Source organism: Gobius niger (assembly GCF_951799975.1).
Source record: "Gobius niger genome assembly, chromosome: 19".
Lineage (NCBI taxonomy): Eukaryota > Metazoa > Chordata > Actinopteri > Gobiiformes > Gobiidae > Gobius > Gobius niger.
The window spans coordinates 20,791,563-20,811,927 of record NC_136870.1 but is presented as its reverse complement, the minus strand read 5'-3'; the positions used below and the strand labels follow the sequence as shown (position 1 = coordinate 20,811,927).

General features: G+C 40.0%; 1 protein-coding gene across 1 annotated transcript in view; it reads right to left on the bottom strand.

The window, feature by feature from the left end:
- LOC306978364 (proteasome activator complex subunit 4B-like) overlaps positions 1 to 20,365 on the bottom strand; it is a gene marked incomplete at its 5' end in the record, with an annotated part of 102,309 nt that overhangs the window by 71,589 nt on the left and 10,355 nt on the right. The window contains 13 exons of the mRNA XM_079576887.1: positions 1,271 to 1,421; positions 3,171 to 3,235; positions 5,464 to 5,553; positions 6,985 to 7,171; positions 7,330 to 7,416; positions 9,709 to 9,887; positions 11,463 to 11,555; positions 12,382 to 12,504; positions 12,584 to 12,658; positions 13,394 to 13,457; positions 16,341 to 16,490; positions 16,638 to 16,682; positions 18,689 to 18,805. Of these exons, the coding sequence (XP_079433013.1) occupies positions 1,271 to 1,421; positions 3,171 to 3,235; positions 5,464 to 5,553; positions 6,985 to 7,171; positions 7,330 to 7,416; positions 9,709 to 9,887; positions 11,463 to 11,555; positions 12,382 to 12,504; positions 12,584 to 12,658; positions 13,394 to 13,457; positions 16,341 to 16,490; positions 16,638 to 16,682; positions 18,689 to 18,805 (1,426 nt within the window). The remainder of the gene's footprint in view (positions 1 to 1,270; positions 1,422 to 3,170; positions 3,236 to 5,463; positions 5,554 to 6,984; positions 7,172 to 7,329; positions 7,417 to 9,708; positions 9,888 to 11,462; positions 11,556 to 12,381; positions 12,505 to 12,583; positions 12,659 to 13,393; positions 13,458 to 16,340; positions 16,491 to 16,637; positions 16,683 to 18,688; positions 18,806 to 20,365) is intronic.

The window sequence follows — 20,365 nt, the reverse complement described above, 5'->3', positions numbered from 1 at the left end:
TATAAATATGGATATGAATGATCAGCGCTGCTTATAATTCATAGTATGTGCGTGTTTTTTGGCTGATATGCTCAAGCGTAAACTCCTAAACCTCTCATAGTCCATTCTCTTTACGCGCACATATACTGGGACAAGGACACTCATCCAATTAAATGGACTTTTTAAGCGATGCCACTAACTATAGTGAAAATGTGGTGGGAGTTAAAGCTAGCCCCAGGATCAGAGAATTAATTAACTTGAGAGCTCTTTTGTTTTGGAGGAGGGAAAAGGCTCCCCTGATGTTCGCGGTGGAGTGGTACTTTTTTAGCGACATTGTATAAACTAGAAAGAAAGCCGATAAATATAAACGTCCATAATATGGGTGATACACAGAGGAATTAGCTTTACTTGTTAGTCGTTGTTGTCTAAAATAGGATTAACTGATATTATCATCATCTATCATCTCTTTTTTCTTGCTACTAAAGCTTATAATGCAAGCACTTGGTTATGTGTAATCCTAGTATGGCTGCACAGTGACAAAAAAGCGACATTAATTTACATTCATTTTCCTAAACCATTTTAACAATGTACATTCCTTTATGTAAATTGTCAGGAATTATTTCATCAGATTGTGTCAAGAAATATACAAATCAGGCGGTGCCTTTTTAGGGAGGCCAGGCAGTACATTTTTTGCTTGATATTAGGAAACATTATCTTTAATAAGACAAATAATGTAGCGTAATTTTCTAAAATCTAAGTCACTAGCTGTAAACAAAACCATAAGGTTAAAGGTGCAATATGCAACTTTTTATGCAAAAAAAAAAAAAGTTTATGTTTGTGTGTGTTTGACCTTGTAGTGACCCACTGGCTGTATGAGTGGTCAGCAGGCGCCTTTATTTTCCATCACAGTGGTCTCTACAATGGTCCAAAATCCATTTTTTTGTAGGGTTTCTAGTGAGAGAAGCCGTGAAAACCTTCCAAACAACTGATCCTGGAGCGTCCTAGGAACCACTGTGATCAAAAGTAAATGCGCCATACTGACCACTCATACAGCTGCTGGGTCACTACAAGGTCAAATACACACAAATATCAACCTTTTTTTCCACGTAAAAAGTTGCATAATGCATCTTTAACATCAAGGTGCTTCATTTGTCATTATACAACAACTGTAGCCCAATACAAGACAGTGGTACTCCTGTAACTATAGTTGTAAGCAGCTATAGTACACAATGTTCCTTTGCAGCAGCACTACTTGTCCTTCTGTTACTAATCACGATATTAGTTGCATTACCTTGTATATTTCCATGGAGCACTGAGTGAGGATGGTGCTGACAGTAGAGGACAGGCCCAGCTCCACCAGGCTCTCCAGCTGCGTCTGTGTGTCCGTCTCGGTCTCATCTCGAGTCTGCTCCAGCGTCGAACTGTCTATCAGCGCAAAACACCTGCAGCGAGCACACAACGCAATCTCATTACACACAAAAGCATGCAAATACGCACGGCTTTGTATGGCTGACAGCGGCAAAATGTCAACCGCACAAACCAATCTGCATCCAGGTAAAGAGAGCTCTGAATGTCCAGGACTAAAGCAAAACAAATCCTATTCAGGTGTTTAGGTGGACACATCATGCATAATTGTGGATTATAAGCTTTTGGGCACTTCGGTATTGATATTTTACAAATTACTACTTGAAATGATTTCTGTGTATGGAAAGAAGTCTGTATCTGGTGATAATTTATGGCCTAAAAAATGCAGAGGATACAGATTCAGATGTGAGGCAACATAATCTAAGAAATACAGATCGGGGCGCTTTAGCAGTAGAAGAAGACATGACCAACGCAAAAGGGATGCAGCAAAAAAAGCACCATATTATACAATTATATAATATATATTATTACAAGCTCAAAAGAAGTGGATTTTGCACGCATCCCCTTTAACTAGGATTAATTGGCTTCAAACAAGTTTTTTAGTTTCTTCTGTTCTTAGTTGGGTTATTTATTGCCACAGCAAACCAGTTATCATTGTGAAAAAAAACAGAAAGTTATTTCTCTCTCTTTTTAAGATAGATGCCTTTTCCGCCATCACATGGAGAGTAGGTGAGACTTGAATCGCTGACTCTAGTTGGTGGAAAGATACTTAACCCGAGACGATCGGCGGTCAATATGGCTTTTTCTAAGGCTGATGCCGATTTTGGGGGATTTTTTCTGGCTGATGCCGATAAGCTCAGCCAAACTTTTTGACCAATATTTACAAATGTCTGGTCTATTATCCTGTAAAAATACAACTGCTTGGCCACTCCAGCAGAGGCCAATTTTATTTTATTACTTTAGGTGATTCCATCGTAGTTTCTGTCCCAGCTTTGATTAGTTGCCATGAGCATTAGCATACTGTTGCTAGCCAAAAATCAGCGATTTAATTCTCCAGGTACTGTGCTTCAAAATGACATGCAGCATGCAAACTAGTGGAACTAACTAACTTTGGTCAAACTTGTAGCTAACCAACTTTCATTGCGATGTTTCTCTGTTCCCCTGAGGCCTAGGAAGTCGGAGAACCCATTTTAGCCCTGACTTTGCTCTTTCTAATGCAAAGAAGAGAAGAGAAGTCTCCATCACTTTCAGTCCTGGAAATATCGGCTTTTATCTGCACTAGATTGGCCGATAGTTGACAGTTGTTGTATGATGACAAATAAAGCACCTTAACCTTAAAACCAGGACTGAGCCAGTTAAAAAGTTGTAAACCGGGCATCAATACAATTTAAACAAGCACTGGACATCTAAATAATCAAGTCAAAACCAGAGCTTAATTACAGCTTGTGCTAACCACAAATATGATGTTCCTTCTGTATACACACAGAGCTTTGTTGCACCTGTCAGCCGCGGAAATGTCAGACACACAGATCTTCAATTAGGGACCAGTTCTAAACCCGGGAGTAAATCATGCCTAAACTAGGTGTTAAACACATATTTATGCTGCCGCTTCTGTATGTACACAGAGCTTATTTTCACCTGTCAGCTGCTAAAATGTCAAACGCACACACAGATCTTCAATCATGAACAGGAGCTGGAGGCGTCTGCAGTGAGAGGCAGCGATGCAGACCAGTACATTCAAACAGATAGAGACACGACTCGTATGAAGGCGTTGACAACATGGTGTTTCACTAAATGACAGTTCGACTTGTTTATTTGCGCTTTACCTGTCGAGAAACTGCAGAACGAAGTCTTCAAATTCAACCGAGGCGAAGCAAAGATCTTTCTCAATCTGCAGAGAGGGAATTTAAAACAAGGAATGAGGATTTTCAAAGTAGCATGGTCTCATTATGCCCCATACTTTTCCAAAAAACAAGGCATATGAAATAACAACACTTCTCCCATAGACTCAGGTATCGACATAATTGGACATAGTTATATAAGAAATTGTTATTCAGATATTCAGGAATGTGTCACCCATTGCTTCAAGTGATACATTGTCTTGATAGGCAGGAGATAAGTGCATTGTTTGACAAAAACACGCTTTAGTGAAGACATGCAGATAAAGAGACTGTTTGTCTGGTATGGATTGTCTAAAAGGATGACATTCACTCAAAGTCTTTCATTGGGCTGGATATCTTACAAGAAGTAACCGCTTTCACAAACTCATTCTTAAACTAGTGTGTGCAGAGGAGCTGAGGCAGGTTAAAACCCCTTACCCCCCACCTGAACCGACCTTTTCGTGCTGGGACCTCATTTTGGCTCGGGAGTTTAATGATTTAGTCCGGCCCACACGGCCACGGAGTTTTAGCTCAACTCATAGTGCGGTAGTTTTATGAGTCAAAGGTCGTAGGATCAGTTCCTGCTCATGACACTTTCTCTTTTCACACATAGTCTGAGCCTGATACATCTCCACGGTCAGCACTTAAAGGGACAAGATGCAAGTGGTCATTTTATACTCACTACTGCCACCTCAGGTCTTGCGCGTAACTGCAGCTTCTATATTTAGCTCGTGCATGACTTGACATGACATGATCAACACCTTTTTGACAGTGCAGGATTTTAGAGGCAGTTGTGGTGAACAGGTCTGGGCTCATTCTACACATTAGGACATGGCTGGAACATGTAGGGGGAGGAAAATACTTCATTTTAACATTTTGAAACTCCGTATAGTCCCTTTAATCATGTAGATTAAAAATATATTATTTATCTACTTTTTCTACATTGTTAGCTTTTTAACAACCCCCTTTAACGGAGCAAATTTTCTCCAGTTCGACTTTACCCAAACCTAAAAGCTTCCTACAGCCAAAGGTCAGTGTAACTTTTTGACATTTTTGACTCTATTTTATTGCATCTTTGTTCGATATTTGTCACATTTCTTGTTGCTTTTTCATAACTTTTTTGTTGTGTGTTCGTTGCTTCTTCATCTTCGTTTAGATCTCATTTTCAGTGCTATTTTGACGCTTTTAGATTTCGGTAATGCCTGGATAACGTTTTTTTTCCGCACCGGCCCTTTTCTGTTTCCTTCTTAACATAGGCGCCGATTTATGTTTTTTGCAGTGGGTGCCCAATCCAAAAAAAGAGAACATCCCTCTGACTTAGTTCAACGTGAAATGGTATCTCCCTGCCACAACGAATAAAAAGTGTGACGAAAAGGTTATTTTGACATCATTCATTATTTGATAGATTTACATGACAAAAGAGCAGACCAGGCTCTGTGGGAGTCTGTTATAATATATATATTTTTTTTTTTGGTGGCCCAAAAGCCCTGCGGCCCACCGGGAAACCAACACACCATCGCCACCGCCACATCAGAGGAAGCATAACTGGATTACAGGAACGCATGTATGATCATTCACTCAATAAAAGTCTACAAAGTCATATATTCCTGTGTGTTAAACAAACTGGATTATTAGGGGAAAGCGACAAGTCTTTCTTGCGCTCCAGTATGTGTGGTGATTGTTTTCAGCGCCTGTATATAAAACAGGGCAGTCGTGTGGCATAGCAATGGCTTCATTCTACAGATAATCTCAATTGACCTCCAGCCGATAAATTTAAGGCCAGGCCGATGCTACGTGACTCACCGCTAATTCATTTCACTGATACCTTCATTGGGGTAAAACTTTGAATGGTGTAGCTTTCCCATTGAGGATAGAAACAGCGTCTTAAATTCCCCTATGGGCACAATGAAGCATACCTTAACCTTCATTAATGACTACAAGCCACTGCGTTATAGCTTTGTTTATTTCGTGACAAGGTGAAACATTTATAACATCAAGCGGGAAGATGTTTTGGATTAGATTGTAGCCCCGTGGTAATTTCCATCTGTGGTTTCTGGGCAAAGTGGTGTTAAGAAGTTTTAAAACAGGCAATGACGATATTTAAACAGAGGAGAAAGCAGTAGGATCCTCTAAACTCTCTCTACAATACATACACATAAAAACAGGATTTTTTGGTGCACCTGTGTCATGCGTAGCTGCATAAAGTCCTTTAGGGTAGTTGCGTGAGAGTTTGACTTACTTCGGTGAGGTCAGAGTGCGTGGAAGGACCAGAGGAGCAGTCGACTAAAGGCACCAGAGTCGTGAAGGTGGTGATGAACTGGAAAGTTATCTGCAAACATCCAGAAACACTCACTGTGTTAGATCATTTTCTAGCCCCAAACACTGTTTTTCTTGGCATAACAAAGTCTAACAGGAGCCTTCTGTCACGCACTAATCAATGTGCCATGGCCAAGTTGTCTCTTACACTATTTAAACCTTCTTCTGTGGAAAACCAATACCAGTACCAATGTGTTGAGAGTTCCCATTCCCGCATTTACTGATAGGACTAACAAGGACTAATTTAACAAGTAGGCAATGCAATCCTGTAGCACATAATTCAGACAATTTGTAATGAAAATTAGAATGTATTAAAAGTGCATAGGCTTCGTTGACTAAGATAGAAGACCCAGGCTGTGTAAACTACTATGTTTTACAGCTTAAAGGGGCTGGACGCAAGTTTGCGATTTTATACTCACTACTGCCACCTCAGGCCTTATGCGTAACTGCAGCTTCTACATTAAAGGGATATTTCAGGATTTTTGACATAGGGCATTCCTAGTTATCCAGAGTGTTGCTGGTACCTGGAGATATTTTTTTTGTAATTCATGCAGTTCATATGTTTGAAGAGTTTCGTGGCGCTAGGCTAGTGCTAGGCTAGCGCATTTCTACGATGTCAGCTTGCCTGCATTAAATACAGTCTCAAATCACTTATAACAGCAGACTAACCATATAAATGTCTGTGTCGATAAAATATTTTTTGGAATATAACTGACCTTGCATCACATGAATGATCACATTTTCAGGGACTATTTTCTAGCAGATCACTCCGCCGCTGCGTAGCTTATACAAACACGAGCAGATGTTGCTCAAATATAAGGTATTTTAAATGCAAAATGGTTCAAATTATTCTATCGACACAGACATTTATATGGTTAGTCTGGCGTTATATGTGATTTGCCTCAGGTGCACTGTGGAGCGGGTCAGACTGTTTTTAATGCAGGCTAGCTGATACCATAGAAATGCGCTAACCTTGTATTAGCCTAGCGCCACGAAACTCTTCAAACATAAGAACTGCATGAATTACAAAAAAAATATCTCCAGGTACCAGCAACACTCTGGATAACAAGGAAATGAGGCCCTATGTCAAAAATCCTGAAATATCCCTTTAATCTCGTGCATGACGGCACATCGGACCCGAATTAACACCTTTTTGAGTGACAGTGCAGGATTTTAGAGGCAGTTGTGGTGAACAGGTCTGAGCTCATTCTACACATTACGACATGGCTGGAACATGTAGGGGGAGGAAAATGCATAATTTTAACATTTTTAAACTCTGTATAGTCCCTTTAATATACAACATATTGTGCCTGGAAAACAAGAAGAAGAAGAAGTCCCCCAAGCTTCTACTGAATAAGACGTTTAACAACTAATAAATAAGCGATAAGATAAGATAAGATAAACCTTTATTGATTTATTGATACCAAAAGCCGTCTTCACGCACCATGCACTTGCTGAAGTCGTTGGGGTCCACACCCGGCAGCGAGCCCATGAGGAGAGGGACCACGTGAGCGCGGCCCTCTGGGTAACTGTTGTTGGCGGATACGAGGCTCCGGGCCATGCCGATCATGCAGCTGAGCGTGGCCGTGAGCGTGTGGGGCTCTGTCAGTGTCTCCATGGCTGCGTATGTCCTGGTTCACAACATTATACAAAAGCAAAGTCGAGTTATGGGTGTGAAGATGAAAGGTTGGATTGAACAATTCAAAACAATCCACTCCAGATTACTACGTGTTCAAAATCTAAATTTGTGCACTGATATATTTGTTAAGCTGTCTCCAAAATGACTTACTTCTCCAGGACCGGTGGTAAGATGAGCTCCGGTGTGAGGAGGGCCAGGTTTTGGAGGGCGTAGGCTGCGTCCGTGCTGCCCGTTTTGCTACATGTCACCAGCAGGAGGCGCACAAACAGACAGAACAAACAGATGGATCAACACCAATGACCTCCATTTGATCGGATTAAGCCGTTTTGGCAACTTGTACGGAACTGGAGTAATTCTAGGCCATGACGTTTTGGCAGGGCTTTTCATTCCAGTTAAACGTCAGAGTGAAGGGATGGAGAGCGGTGCTTAACCAGCAACAAATCTCATTAATGATAATTCAGTTGTGACACATTGATCGCTTATATAGCCTATTTATTGTTCTTCCTGATACAGCCACATTCCTGAAACTGAAGTGGGTGAAGTATGTGCTTCTTTGAGAGTCACTGAATCAGCTACACCTCCTGAAACAAGCAACCCACAACACCATGGGGACAACTTACCAAATGTAGCAACAAGCAACACCTTGTTGGTACTTGTTGATATCTATATTGTAGCAAACTATTTAAAGGGATATTTCGGGATTTTTGACATAGGGCCACATTTCCTAGTTATCCAGAGTGTTGTTTCTGGAGATATATATTTTTCTGGAGATATATATTTTTCCTTATATTTGAAAAGTTTAGTGGTGCTAGGCTAGTGTTAGGCTAGTGCATGTCTATGGTAACTAGTAGCCTGCATTAAAAACCTCTTCAAAATCATGGGGTCGTCCTCCAAACGTTGCCATATCTGATTTGTAGAAAGCTCCTTTGTGAATTCCACGTGAAGTAATGCCGGCCGCATGTAAATAAACTAGATTCGGTAACCTAGCAGATCACTCCGCCGCTGCGTAGCTTACAACCAGGAAGCTGATGCTGCTCAGATAGCTTATATGTTATTTTAAATGCAAAATGGTGATATATTAAAGTCAATACAGACATTTATATCAGTAATCTGGTGTTGCCTCAGGTGCACTGTGCTTGGGCCAGACTGTTTTTAATGCAGGCTACTAGTTACCATAGACATGTGCTACCACTAAACTCTTAAAATATAAGGGACTGCATGAATAAAAAAAAAAAAATATATATATACTGTATACCTCCAGAAATCAACAACACTCTGGATGACTAGAAAATGAGGCCTTATGTCAAACATCCTGAAATATCCCTTTAATCTCTATTTACACTCTTGCTACCGCTCAAAAGATCCACATGCAAATTGTATATTCGTCTTTATAGTCGGGCTTGTCAAAGTTGACGCTTCTACTCACATTAATTCAGAGATGATTAACTAATTAAATTACATGCATTAAAATAGCAGTTCACATAGCTTTGTGAAATAATTAGTTTGTTAATGACATTGGAGTGTTTTATACAGGCTTTGTTTTAATAATGAAAACCGCTACATTGAAATGAAGATTAATCAAATCTCAAAAGTGTGATTAATTAAAAATGTCTATTAACAGCACTACTTTTTGATGTATAAACTAGACTCTATACAGTCATATAGCCGAAGAAAACTCCATTTCAGACTGTGGCCAAAAACGTGTTTTGTTTGTTTGTTTCTTGCTCCAATTGAGTTCGAGACCCCCGCACTACTCCACAACAGCTGCCTTTAAAATGCGTCAAATCCAGCCACAAACCATTGAAATGAGATGATAAAGTAATTGTAAATGCTCTTGATAAACATCGAATGATAAAATGACTTTCAATCAAGTTAACCACATTTGTGCACAACCAATGTTCTGAATCACAGTAAAATGAATGGTTACAATCTTGGGTAACTGTGTGGAAAAGAGTGGCTAAATTACACATTGTTTAATAAGGCTGAAAACTCCCTGAGAAAAAAAAGGTGCCAAATACGCAGTCGGGATCTGGTGTTAAAATCATCCATGTGGCGGCTACTGAATGATGCAGATAAATGTTCGGCATTATCCTCGTAATAATAAGCCTACTCCTAAAGCCCTGCTGCGAAACAAAGCTCTCACAGTCCTCCCACTGCTGCACCTGCGCGCTTTATTTGTGCCAGAATATGAACAGTTTGGTGCTAATACTTTTCATGAGATCAGCCAGGGGTGTATTTTAAAAAAATTGGCAACAACTTCCTCTCCAAATGGCTTTTTTCCCCCCAAGCGAATAGTGGTTTTAGCTTTTGCGGTTGGTCTTTCAGATGTAAATGTACTCGATGGGTCAAAAATAATTTGAAGATTTAAAATTTAAGGAAAGCAAACAGTGGATTTTTCCTCCCAGTTGAAAAAACAAACACAATAGAAAAGCGCGTAAAATAACTTTCTTTTGTGCACATTTAAATCCAAATGTTCACAGGCACTTAGACGAATAGACAGCCAGCATGAACCTCTCTAAACTGTATTACCTGTACATGGCCAGGAGGGCGGCTCCAGATAGACTCTGTGTAAACTGCCTCAGGTCTTCGTCAGTAAGTCTCTGACACTCGGGGACCAGCGTGATCCAGCAGGGGGTGGCGTGGCGCTCACGGTGCACGCGCCGGACCACACACGCCGGCAACCGCTGAAGAAGACGCATCAGACGAGACTACAAGCAGACGCAGAAAAATATAGTGAAAACAGCGATGAAGGTGAAGATGTTTTGAAACCTGCAGAGTTTTGCACCTGTGAAATGGCCATTTTAAGAAAAAAAAGGTAAACACATGTTCGCTCATGAACATTAGTGAGATTAAGCACTTAAAACAAAACAAAGTAACTACACTGCAGGTGTCGTAGGTGTCGTAGCATGTTGCGTTTTTTTACTCATTAATTGTCCGTGAGAATAAATACTACACTCACTGACAGAAAAGACAAAGGGAGAGAGGGATATTGTACATCCAATGGAGATGATTTTTTTCACTCAAACTTTGCTGTAAACACAAGCAAAGCTAACAGGCAGTTAGCTTAGCTCAGTTAGCATGTTAGCTTCTTCTTCATGATTCCATTAGTGTGTATTGGTCGCTCCGACCCGGAGGCAGGAAAGTTGCAATTGTGGTTTTCTGGCCACCAGACACCAGGAGACACCAGGGGGAGAAGAAAGACCCCCCGATCATCCAATTAACGCTTGAATTACCCTCAGAGAGATTAAAAGGAAAGGATTTATTAAGCTAAACAAATTACTTAGTTCTTCTTTAATTCTCACTGGTGAAATATGGCTGAACAACAATTATGGATATTCTACTTTTGCCTATGCAAAGTAGTGTTTGTGCAGGCTCAGTCATTCATGGAAGGACTAAGTTATGAGTTCAGTATGGCAGGTTTCTACTGGTGGCAGGAAGTCAAATTGAATGCTTTTCAATGCTTATTTGATGCCTAAACTCTACATTTTTAATGCCACAAATGCAAAAATCTTAGCATATTTCATTTAGTAAGATTTGTAAACATACAGTCACGCTCATAAATATTGGGACATCGACTCAATTCTATGTTTTTGGCTCTATATAAGTGGGAGGCGCACATAAAAACGGTTGTAATTCCTATACCGTTCATCCGATTTAGATGTAAATAGCCTCAAATTTAAGCTGAAAGTCAGAAAAGCAGTTTAAGCACATCGTTGGTGTTTCATTTGAAATCCATTGTGGTGGTTGATAGAGCCAAAAACATAAGAATTGAGTCGATGTTCCAATATTTATGGACCTGACTGTATAATCAATCAAACGGAGGAGCAAACGATTTTGTAAAATTTCAGTCAGAACTTCAGCTAAAAGTCGGTCGCAGTACAATAATCAGTGGGTCACAAGCTTCTAAGGGACATTTTTATTTTCTTAGAAATTTAGATTTAATGCCAGCTTGAATCTAATGTAATGCTTTATAATGACTTTTAAGGCCTTAATTGTGTCATAATTAATGTAATTACTTTTAATGCTGTTACAACACAATATAAAACAATGTGACTGTATTTATATTGTGAAGCCGTGGCACACTTGAACTAAAGTGTGAAATCATTGGCTTCTCGAGGAGTTGCATTTCATTATTGAGCTGCTCGAGCACAGACGGCCGGCCAAGGGCTGAATGACAGGTTATAAATCAAAGCGATGGGACAACAAGCAGCTGGAAATACACTCCACACAGGCTTTATGAAGGTGTGGGGTGAGAGAGGAGGGGGAGAGGAAAAGAGCATTACCTGCCAGCGCCCGTGATTGGACGGATGGTAGAAGGATGCGATGCTGTTGAAGAGGCAGGTCAACTCTTTCTGTCCGGGGTTTCCCGGACCACCCTGAAAGGTTCACAGTGACTTTAAAAAGAGCAATCTACACACAAACGTCTGTTTACTCATCAGCATCTTATTCTATAGACTTTTTTTTTCTCCACTGGGAGCACTTAGGCCGACAATAGGGCCACGCCACTCAAGATTTAAATTTGAATTCAACTTGACTTGAAGTGAACACATACATTTCAGTGTTTTGATAAATATGAGCATCAGTTTTATATCGTGCAGTATGTGCTACATTTACATTAAGAGAAGATTGGGCACTTCTCTGATGATTGACAATATTTGTATAGTAACTTTCAGCTCAGGCTTTGATGAGAAGGAGCATGTCAAGTAGTGAACTCTATCTGGCACTAAACAGTGTATAGCAACGGTCTCCAACAGTTTTTATCCAAAGAGTTACTTTTATGTAATATATGACTGAGAGGTCCTTATGCTTCGATGCCACTTGGGCCCTAGACATTTAAAGGGACTATACAGAGCTTAAACATGTTAAAATTAGGTATTTTCCTCCCCCTACATGTTCCAGTAATGTCCTAATGTGTAGAATGAGCTCAGACCTGTTCACCACAACTGCCTCTAAAATCCTGCACTGTCAGCTGCAGTTACATGTATGACCTGAGGTGGCAGTAGTGAGTATAAAATAGCCAACTTGCATCTAGCCCTTTAAACAAAACAAAATGACTTGGGTTTCCTCTTTCTTGTCGGTATTGTGTCTTTTGCTTGTATGTGAAGCACTTTGGGCACCTACCGTTGTTATAAATGTGCTATACATGAACAGTTATTTATTTATTTATTTATTTGTCAATGTAAAGAAAAGCCTCAAACATACCAGCAGAGCCGTGATCCACAGCACTAAATGCCCGGTGTCATATGTGTTGGTCAGATATCGAGGAGTGACCATGTGACTGACACCAACTGGGAGATTAAGACTGCGCAGAATCCTGGTGAAAATCTAAATAAAACAGAGGGAAGATGATGACATGCAGGTCTAAATACATTCACAGACGCAGATATCCCCAGTAATGACTCACTGTGGGGATATAAGGGGTCCAGTCCACATAGCCGATGTTATCATTGGACAGGCGAGCAAACAGGTTCACAAGGTGCTGCAGGAAAAAGTACACAAGCGATTCATAAGAAAAACATTCAGAGTGAATTCACATAAAAAAGATATAACGGGTTATTTTAAGCATGCAACAGGAGAAATGTGTTATTGTTGGTTTCGACACTCGGTATGAAAACCTGTGGGTTCTGAAAAGGATGCAAGTCGATCCCCTCTACAGGTGCATATAGCTACGAAAAGGTATTAAAGTAAGGTGTTCTCGCTCCTCTGGGATAAAGTGCAGAGTGTTGAGCAAAGGACTCACTCAATCACTAACCCTTATCTGAACACAGAGGCAGACAGACACGGCCAATAACACCGTAAAAACATCTCCACTACAGTGTCGAGAATATGGTTTTCATTTGAATAACACATGACGCTTTGTCTCCATAGTATCACTGTACATTTGCTGTTACAATTCCCAAACTATTTTTTTCTACACCTTTAAAATTAAGTGTTAAAAAGCATACAAGCTGCCTGTGTGTTTTGTTGCATGTTATTATGCTTATAGTTCGCAACAGTGGCATTTTGTCTCCATTTCATTTCCAATAGACAAGGCAATTTGGTGCCCAACAATAACAATTACAGCCCATACAAATGTTATTATTGCACTTCTATGCTCAATTACATCAATTACAGAAAGACACATACCCACATAAGCTACACTGCTGTTATTGTTACTCTTGGCATTAATGGGTGCACAAGGATATGTTTTTAACATTGAGTTTCAAACACTTACCCCTTCCCAACTTGGCTGATTTTGCACTGACACCCACAGGGTCATTAATTCATCAAACCACAATCTGAAAGAAGAAGAACCAATGATATTAGATCCAATCATTCTTTTGCTTCTGGTGGTCAGTCTTCGTCAATAGAGTCCCAAAAACAAAACAAAAATGATTAAGTGGGCCATCTGAGGTCACGTTTTTAAGTGGATGATGATAAATACACAGATGTAACATACTAAAAGGTTATATACTGAACAACCACATGACTGCCCTCTAAAATGGAAGTGGTCATAATGTTATGCCTGATCCAAACATGTATTGATACAAGTGTCTGCAGTGAGTAAATTCCCCCACTTCAAATCTCCAATTCCCACAGAATAAACAGCCTCTTCTTCTCTCTCCTGCCGGCTCTCAGAAAAGAGAGATGGAAAAATGGGGCATTAAAGATGATGCATTGTGGAAACTGCACAGAAATCGCTGATGAGTCCAACAGCGTCCAACAGACCCAGACAAATAGGTTTTCAAAGAGCAAATATAGTGAAGAATGTAGTCAGCACCGGGAAGACACCGGGAACCAAACCACGAAGGGGGAGCAGACTTTCCTAGACACTTCTAGGAAGAAAAATGATTTCACAAAGTAAAGGCCCCCTGCAGAGTTCACATTTTATCGTCTGTCATCCCTTTGGACACTTTGGTTAGGTTAGAAATTCTAAAAGTCTGACGTTATTAATAGTAGGTCTAACGCAATCGGAAATATAGGTTAAATACTAAACTACTTTTAGCCGTTATCTTTGAAATATCCTGGGTCTTTCTGTGTGGAGAGCCGGTTCAGTTAGTGTCTGCGTGGGTTTCTTACGAGCGCTCTGGGATTCCTGAAAACTAGAAACATGGGGCCAGGAGGACTCCCCTGTAAAAAAGATTTTGAATCTCAGAGTGAGCTTTCCTGGTTAACCTCTTACCACCCGCCTTAACCAAGCACATTTTCTCTGAAATGGAGCTTACAGCCTATAGGGTCTAAATCTTTTATTGCCGTCACATTTTTGCCACTTTCTAATTGCGTTTTTGTCACTTTTTGCTGCATTTGACCCATTCTTCGATGCCACTGGGGCGACCCGTAAGGAGCACTGGGCGACGGCAGGGCCCAGAATCACCTGGCTAGAGGATTCACCTATTATACATGTTTTCTGTTGTAGGGGAAACCGGAGTACTCGGAGGAATCCTACGCAGACACGGGGACAACATGCAAACTCCACACAGATGGGAATCGAACCTGGGACCTTCTAGCTGTGAAGTCCGAGAGCTAACCACTGTGCTACCGTCCCTTTCTTGTTGTCACCTTTTTTGTCAGACTTTCATCGGTTCATTTTCACGCTTTTTTTGTTGCCTTTTCTTCTCGTTTTTGTCGCTATTTTCGGTGGGGGTGAAGTGGTTAAAAAGAGATTTAAAGGTGCATTATGCAACTTTTTATGTTTATTTGTGTGTATTTGACCTTGTAGTGGCTGTATGAGGGGTCAGCATGGCGCCTTTACTTACTCTAAAACGCTCCAGGATCAATCGTTTGGAAGGTTTTCACTTCTGTTCGTCCCTCCCCCAGAAAACCCTACAAAACAATTGACCCTGTAGTGTTGTAGAGACCACTGTGATCGCAAGTAAAGGCCCCATGCTGACCACTCATACAGCCACTGGGTCACTACAAGGTCAACTACGCACAAATATCAACTTTATCAAAAAGTGTCATAATGCACCTTTTAAGAAAGCAATCAGTGACCAAATCATCTGAAAGGGGCTAGACGCAAGTTGGCCATTTTATACTCACTACTGCCACCTCAGGTCATACATGTAATTACACTTTCTATATTAAGCTCGCGCATGACGGCACTTCGGACTCGAAGAAACAACTTTTTGAGTGACGGTGCGGGATTTTAGAGGCAGTTGTGGTGAACAGGTCTGGGCTCATTCCACACATTGCTGGACATTGCTGGTACATACATACAGGAGGAGGAAAATACATAATTTTAACATTTTTAAACACTGTATTAAATATGAATAATTACAAATATGCTATGGTGCACAATTTCAAATGAGTAATATCTAATGTAAAATACCAATAATTGTTGAATAAGCATTGAATGAGCCAAAAGAAAGATGCATATGATAGTAAACAATCAAAATACTGTCAACAGACTCAGGTAGCACCATTTCTATGCTTTTTCAGTATTAACCAGAACCACTGATCTACACTACAGACTAGCACATACCAACACAGCTTCTTTATTTGTATATGCCCATGAATAAAATTTAAGAAATAAGAAGCATATTAACAGTGTAATATAAATAAGCTGAAAAATATACAGTAGAGTTTGATGTTCTCTCCTTGTCTGGGTGTGTTTCCTCTAGGTGCTCCGGCTTCTCTCATCATCTCTAAATATGCATTAGACTTATCCCTCCAGCTGAGTTCTCCTGATCAAGATTCTAGCTCAACAATAAGGCCTACAAAGTCATTACTAAAGGCTCTGGCTAAACGTTTTATCCCTGAATGCATGACAGGGTTAATATAAAACGGTGGAATATGATCCAATCATTCTGCGCACCAGGTCTCGAAGGGGTCTAGACAGCAATGACAAAGCTAAAAAAAGCAGCTCAATTTCAAATCTCAGGTGCCACAGCTCTCACTCGCTTTAAGATTACCGCACACTCTTAACAGCCGTTGCCATTTTGACGAGACACAGCCAGGTTCCAAATGCCAAGTCAATCACCTTATGAAAATAGAAATTGATTACAGCTGAAGAGAACAAGCTTTAGTTCCCAAAAGTGCTTTACCTTTTCACGGCATGTCAATAAACAAAAGCCTTTCTTTATACTTAAATTTCATGAGTCATTTGTGTTTGTTTTGGCATTGGCGGCTCCAGCACTTTGGCGCACATCACTGAAGTGTATTTTAAACTTGGCCCGACTTACTGGAAGCCCTGAGAGTGCTCCTCCACGGGCGTGATTGTCGGCAAGAAGAGCTCCATGTTGCTTATTGCCTTCTGCATGGCCACGTCGAACACGCACAGTAGGGGGCGCCACTCGTCCAGCATCTCTTGAGTGGAAGAAGCTGGGAAATACCTAGAGAGGGGGAGAGGCAGGCAGGCAGGCAGGCAGGCAGACGAGGGGGAAACATGCACCACTGATTAAAATGCTGTACACAACTTCAGTAAACATCAAAGTGCGGGGATTATCCGTGGTACAAATTACACGATCACAGGGACTTACAGTCGGCAGCTTTTAACCAAAGCCTTCAGAATGTGGTCCACTGAACTGCGAAACAAGGAGAGCAAGAGAGACTGTTTACTAAATATGAGATTACATGGGATTTACTGGGTATTTTTTTTTTAATGATGAACAAATGGCCGATGATAGTGGACTGAACTCTCTAATTACAGGCACAAAAAGGCTAATTGCTGTACTACTAAATGTGAAACAAACAGAAGAATGCAATAAAAAGAAACAAGGATGCGACGTTCTGCAACTCTTCCTAAAGAAATAAATACATACAAAAGTAAACGGGATTATGTTCAGCTTCAGCAGTGATGTAATTGTCTTAATCAAGCATGAAAAGTGAACTAAAAGCTAATTATGCTTATGATGAATCGCAGAGTAAACACAGTGAATTATGAGGAAATCTAGGAAAAGGGTTTATTTGTTGAGTAATAGAAAATACAATTAGCCAACTTTACTTCCGTTATGATTTTTGAAGAATGGAACAAAGTTAGAAAAGTATGTATTTGTTTGATGATTTATAGCAGAATATAGAACTTTTTTTTTTCATGGAATTATGGCTTTATTTGCTTAGCGAGGTTGAACAAACAAACGAATCTCTTTGTGTGCGCTTGTTGCTGACTCAACCTCGCCAAACTTCTTTAATTGAGCAAAACTTTGATGAGAGCCTCATAAAACGAATCAAGCTAGCTTATATCATGCATAACAGAGGATAAGAAAACATTCTTTTGATATTTTACATTTCAGGAGTTAAAAACTGGGCTGGTCAGGATTTCAAATTGTCCTGGAGCGCCTTCTACAGGAAGCAGAGGGAATGGCATTCAGTAGAACAAGTTTGAACCTCTTAAACCAGGCCTTAACCGAGGGCATTTACTCCAGTTCAGCGTTATATAAATGTAAAGGCTTCTCAACTGGAGCTTACAGCCCCAGTGTAGCATCTCATTTGAAAGCTAAGACCTACAAAACGGATCTAAACGGATATTTATGCTTGCTTTGTTGCTGTGTTGTCGTCACTTTTTTATTGAGATTTTTTTCCATTGCATTTTTGCCACTTTTCACTCGCGTTTTTGTCACTTTTGTTGCATTTTCATCCTCGTTTTGTCTCATTTTTGAGTTTTTTTTTTGAGTTTTCATTCTCAATTTCGTCTTGTTTTTGTCAATCTTTTGTTGTATTTTTAGCCTTGTGTTTGTCTCACTTTTTGTCACACTTTTGCTACGTTTTTCATCTTGTTTATGTCACTCTTTTGTTGTGTTTTTAGCCTCGTGTTTGTCTCACTTTTTGTCACTCTTTTGTTGCATTTTCATCTTGTTTATGTCACTCTTTTGTTGTGTTTTCATCCTCGTTTTCATCTTGTTTTTGTCACTCTTTTGTTGTGTTTTCATCCTCGTTTTCATCTTGTTTTTGTCACTCTTTTGTTGTGTTTTTAGCCTCGTGTTTGTCTCACTTTTTGTCACTCTTTTGTTGCATTTTCATCTTGTTTTTGTCACTGTTTTGTTGCATTTTCATCTTGTTTTTGTCTTATTTTGTCACTCTTATGTTGCATTTTCATCTTGTTTATGTCACTCTTTTGTTGTGTTTTCATCCTCATTTTCATCTTGTTTTTGTCACTCTTTTGTTGTGTTTTTAGCCTCGTATTTGTCTCACTTTTTGTCACTCTTTTGTTGCATTTTCATCTTGTTTTTTGTCACTCTTTTGTTGCTTTTCCGTCACTTTTTTATTGATTTTTTTGGTCCTCTTGTGGCTTTTTAGTCTCGTTTTTGTCGCTATTTTTCCAACTATCTTTCAGATTTGGGTAAAGCCAAACTGGAGAAAATGTGCTCGGTTCAGGTGGGGGTTAAGAGGTTAAGTTTATGGCGTCGTGATGAACACACTTTGAGCGCAGCACTGGTAAGAACTGATCCGGTGATGGATTATGGGTTAGAAAACTGGGCCGCTTCATGTTTATACAAAACACGGCTATTGTTATGGATCAAAACTCATTGAGAAACTATTACAAACACTAAAAACCTTTATTTAATCTTCACGTTAAAAAGCCATGTCTTACTTGGGAAACCAGATCAGTCCTAGGTGCTCCGTTTTGGAGTAGACCACCCTCTCGTAAAGGTCGTACAGCGGTCTCCATGGCAACTGCAGGTCATCCCGGGACAGCAGCTCCTTCTTCCTATTTAAGAAAAGAAGGGGTGGGGGAGAAAAAAAAAAAAAAAAGGAAGAGCGAGAGCGTTAATTAACCAATGTCCATCTACTTAACGAGCGTTGCCATGGCTGCGGGGGGAACCTGACAATGTTTAAAACCTCCTAATTAAAAATCAAAGTGAAATTTTAATGCTGCTACAGTCAGTGCCCTCCACTAATATCCAGGCTCTAAATATGAGCAGAGAGTGTTGTAAAAATGTCATTAGTGTGGTTTAAGTTTGAAAGTTATTGCCTATAATATTAAAACGCAACTGTATATACTGAACAAATGGGTGAATATACAGTATGTGGGCATTTTAAATCATCTGGACATTTAAACATCAGGGCAATAATTAAGAAGTGGATAATGAACTGGATGTAAATTAAAAAGGGGGGGGGGTTATATGGAGAATGACTTTTTACCACGTTAGCGCATCTTTGAGTAATCTTTGAATCTATCCCAGTGCGTATACGTAGCAGCACGGTGGCAGCTAAGAGAAAGCTCCTCCTTTTCTCAAAAAGCTCGATCTCTTGCTAAGCTCAATCCTTTCATCGCAGGGTAAAAGCACTCGCCATAGCTTCACTGCAGCCACTCCCGGCGCACAGATTTTATTTCTCTTCTTTGAAACAGCTGCAAAGTGAAGGGGAGCAAGAGGACGGGGAGGTGGGAGGAGGTTTGTCAGCTGAGTTATTATTATCAGTAAGAGCTGTTTTAGATCAATATTGCATTTTCTAAGCAACAAAGTGCAATATAGTGATGAATGATGAGAGATGATCGCCAAATACCTGCCAAAAGCATAACACCCTCTCTTTAAATCAGCATAAATGGTGTTTTTATTCACTGCTTCTAGACGCGTAGTCTGAGTCCAGGTTTTTTCTCTGCCAGATCCGATGGAAATGATTAACCAATCAGACAAACGCATGGTTCACCGAAACTAAAACAAGCATGTCGAGTAGAAGAAAATGAAAATCGCACAGAAGAGTAAACAGTGCCATCTTCTGCTAAATCAACACATCAAATCAAGTTAATGTTTTTAATTACAAGTAAGAGAAACTGCAACACTTTTTCTTCTGAAAGATGCGGGATTTGAGTGAGTCTGTGATTGGATCGGTAACGAGCTTAAATGATTTGCTGTGAGCCGTGTCCCAGACGCTCCCGCTTTTCAGCAGAAAGTTCGATTGGCCAATTTGAAGAGATTGTCATATTGTGAGTTTTTTTTAAAATACTTTTCTAGTTCAGTGGTTCCCAAACTTTCTTGCCTGCTCGTGCTGGAGACAAGCGGACAGGCTTTCAATCATGAGTGAAGTGTGAGCCATTACAAAAAGCTACTGTATAGAACTTTAAGTTTGCTATAATAAAACGCAATGTAAGATGAATTGTAAGAAATCACAATCTAGGGCCTAAGTCAGGGGTTTGCAACATTTAATATTAAAGCAGTACTAAGTAACTTGTTTACCTTAATTAAAAAAAAAAACAAGTCTCTCTGGGGGTAATACAAGTGTTAATGGGATGATTGTTGAGATTGATGTGTATTGCACCTCCGGAATC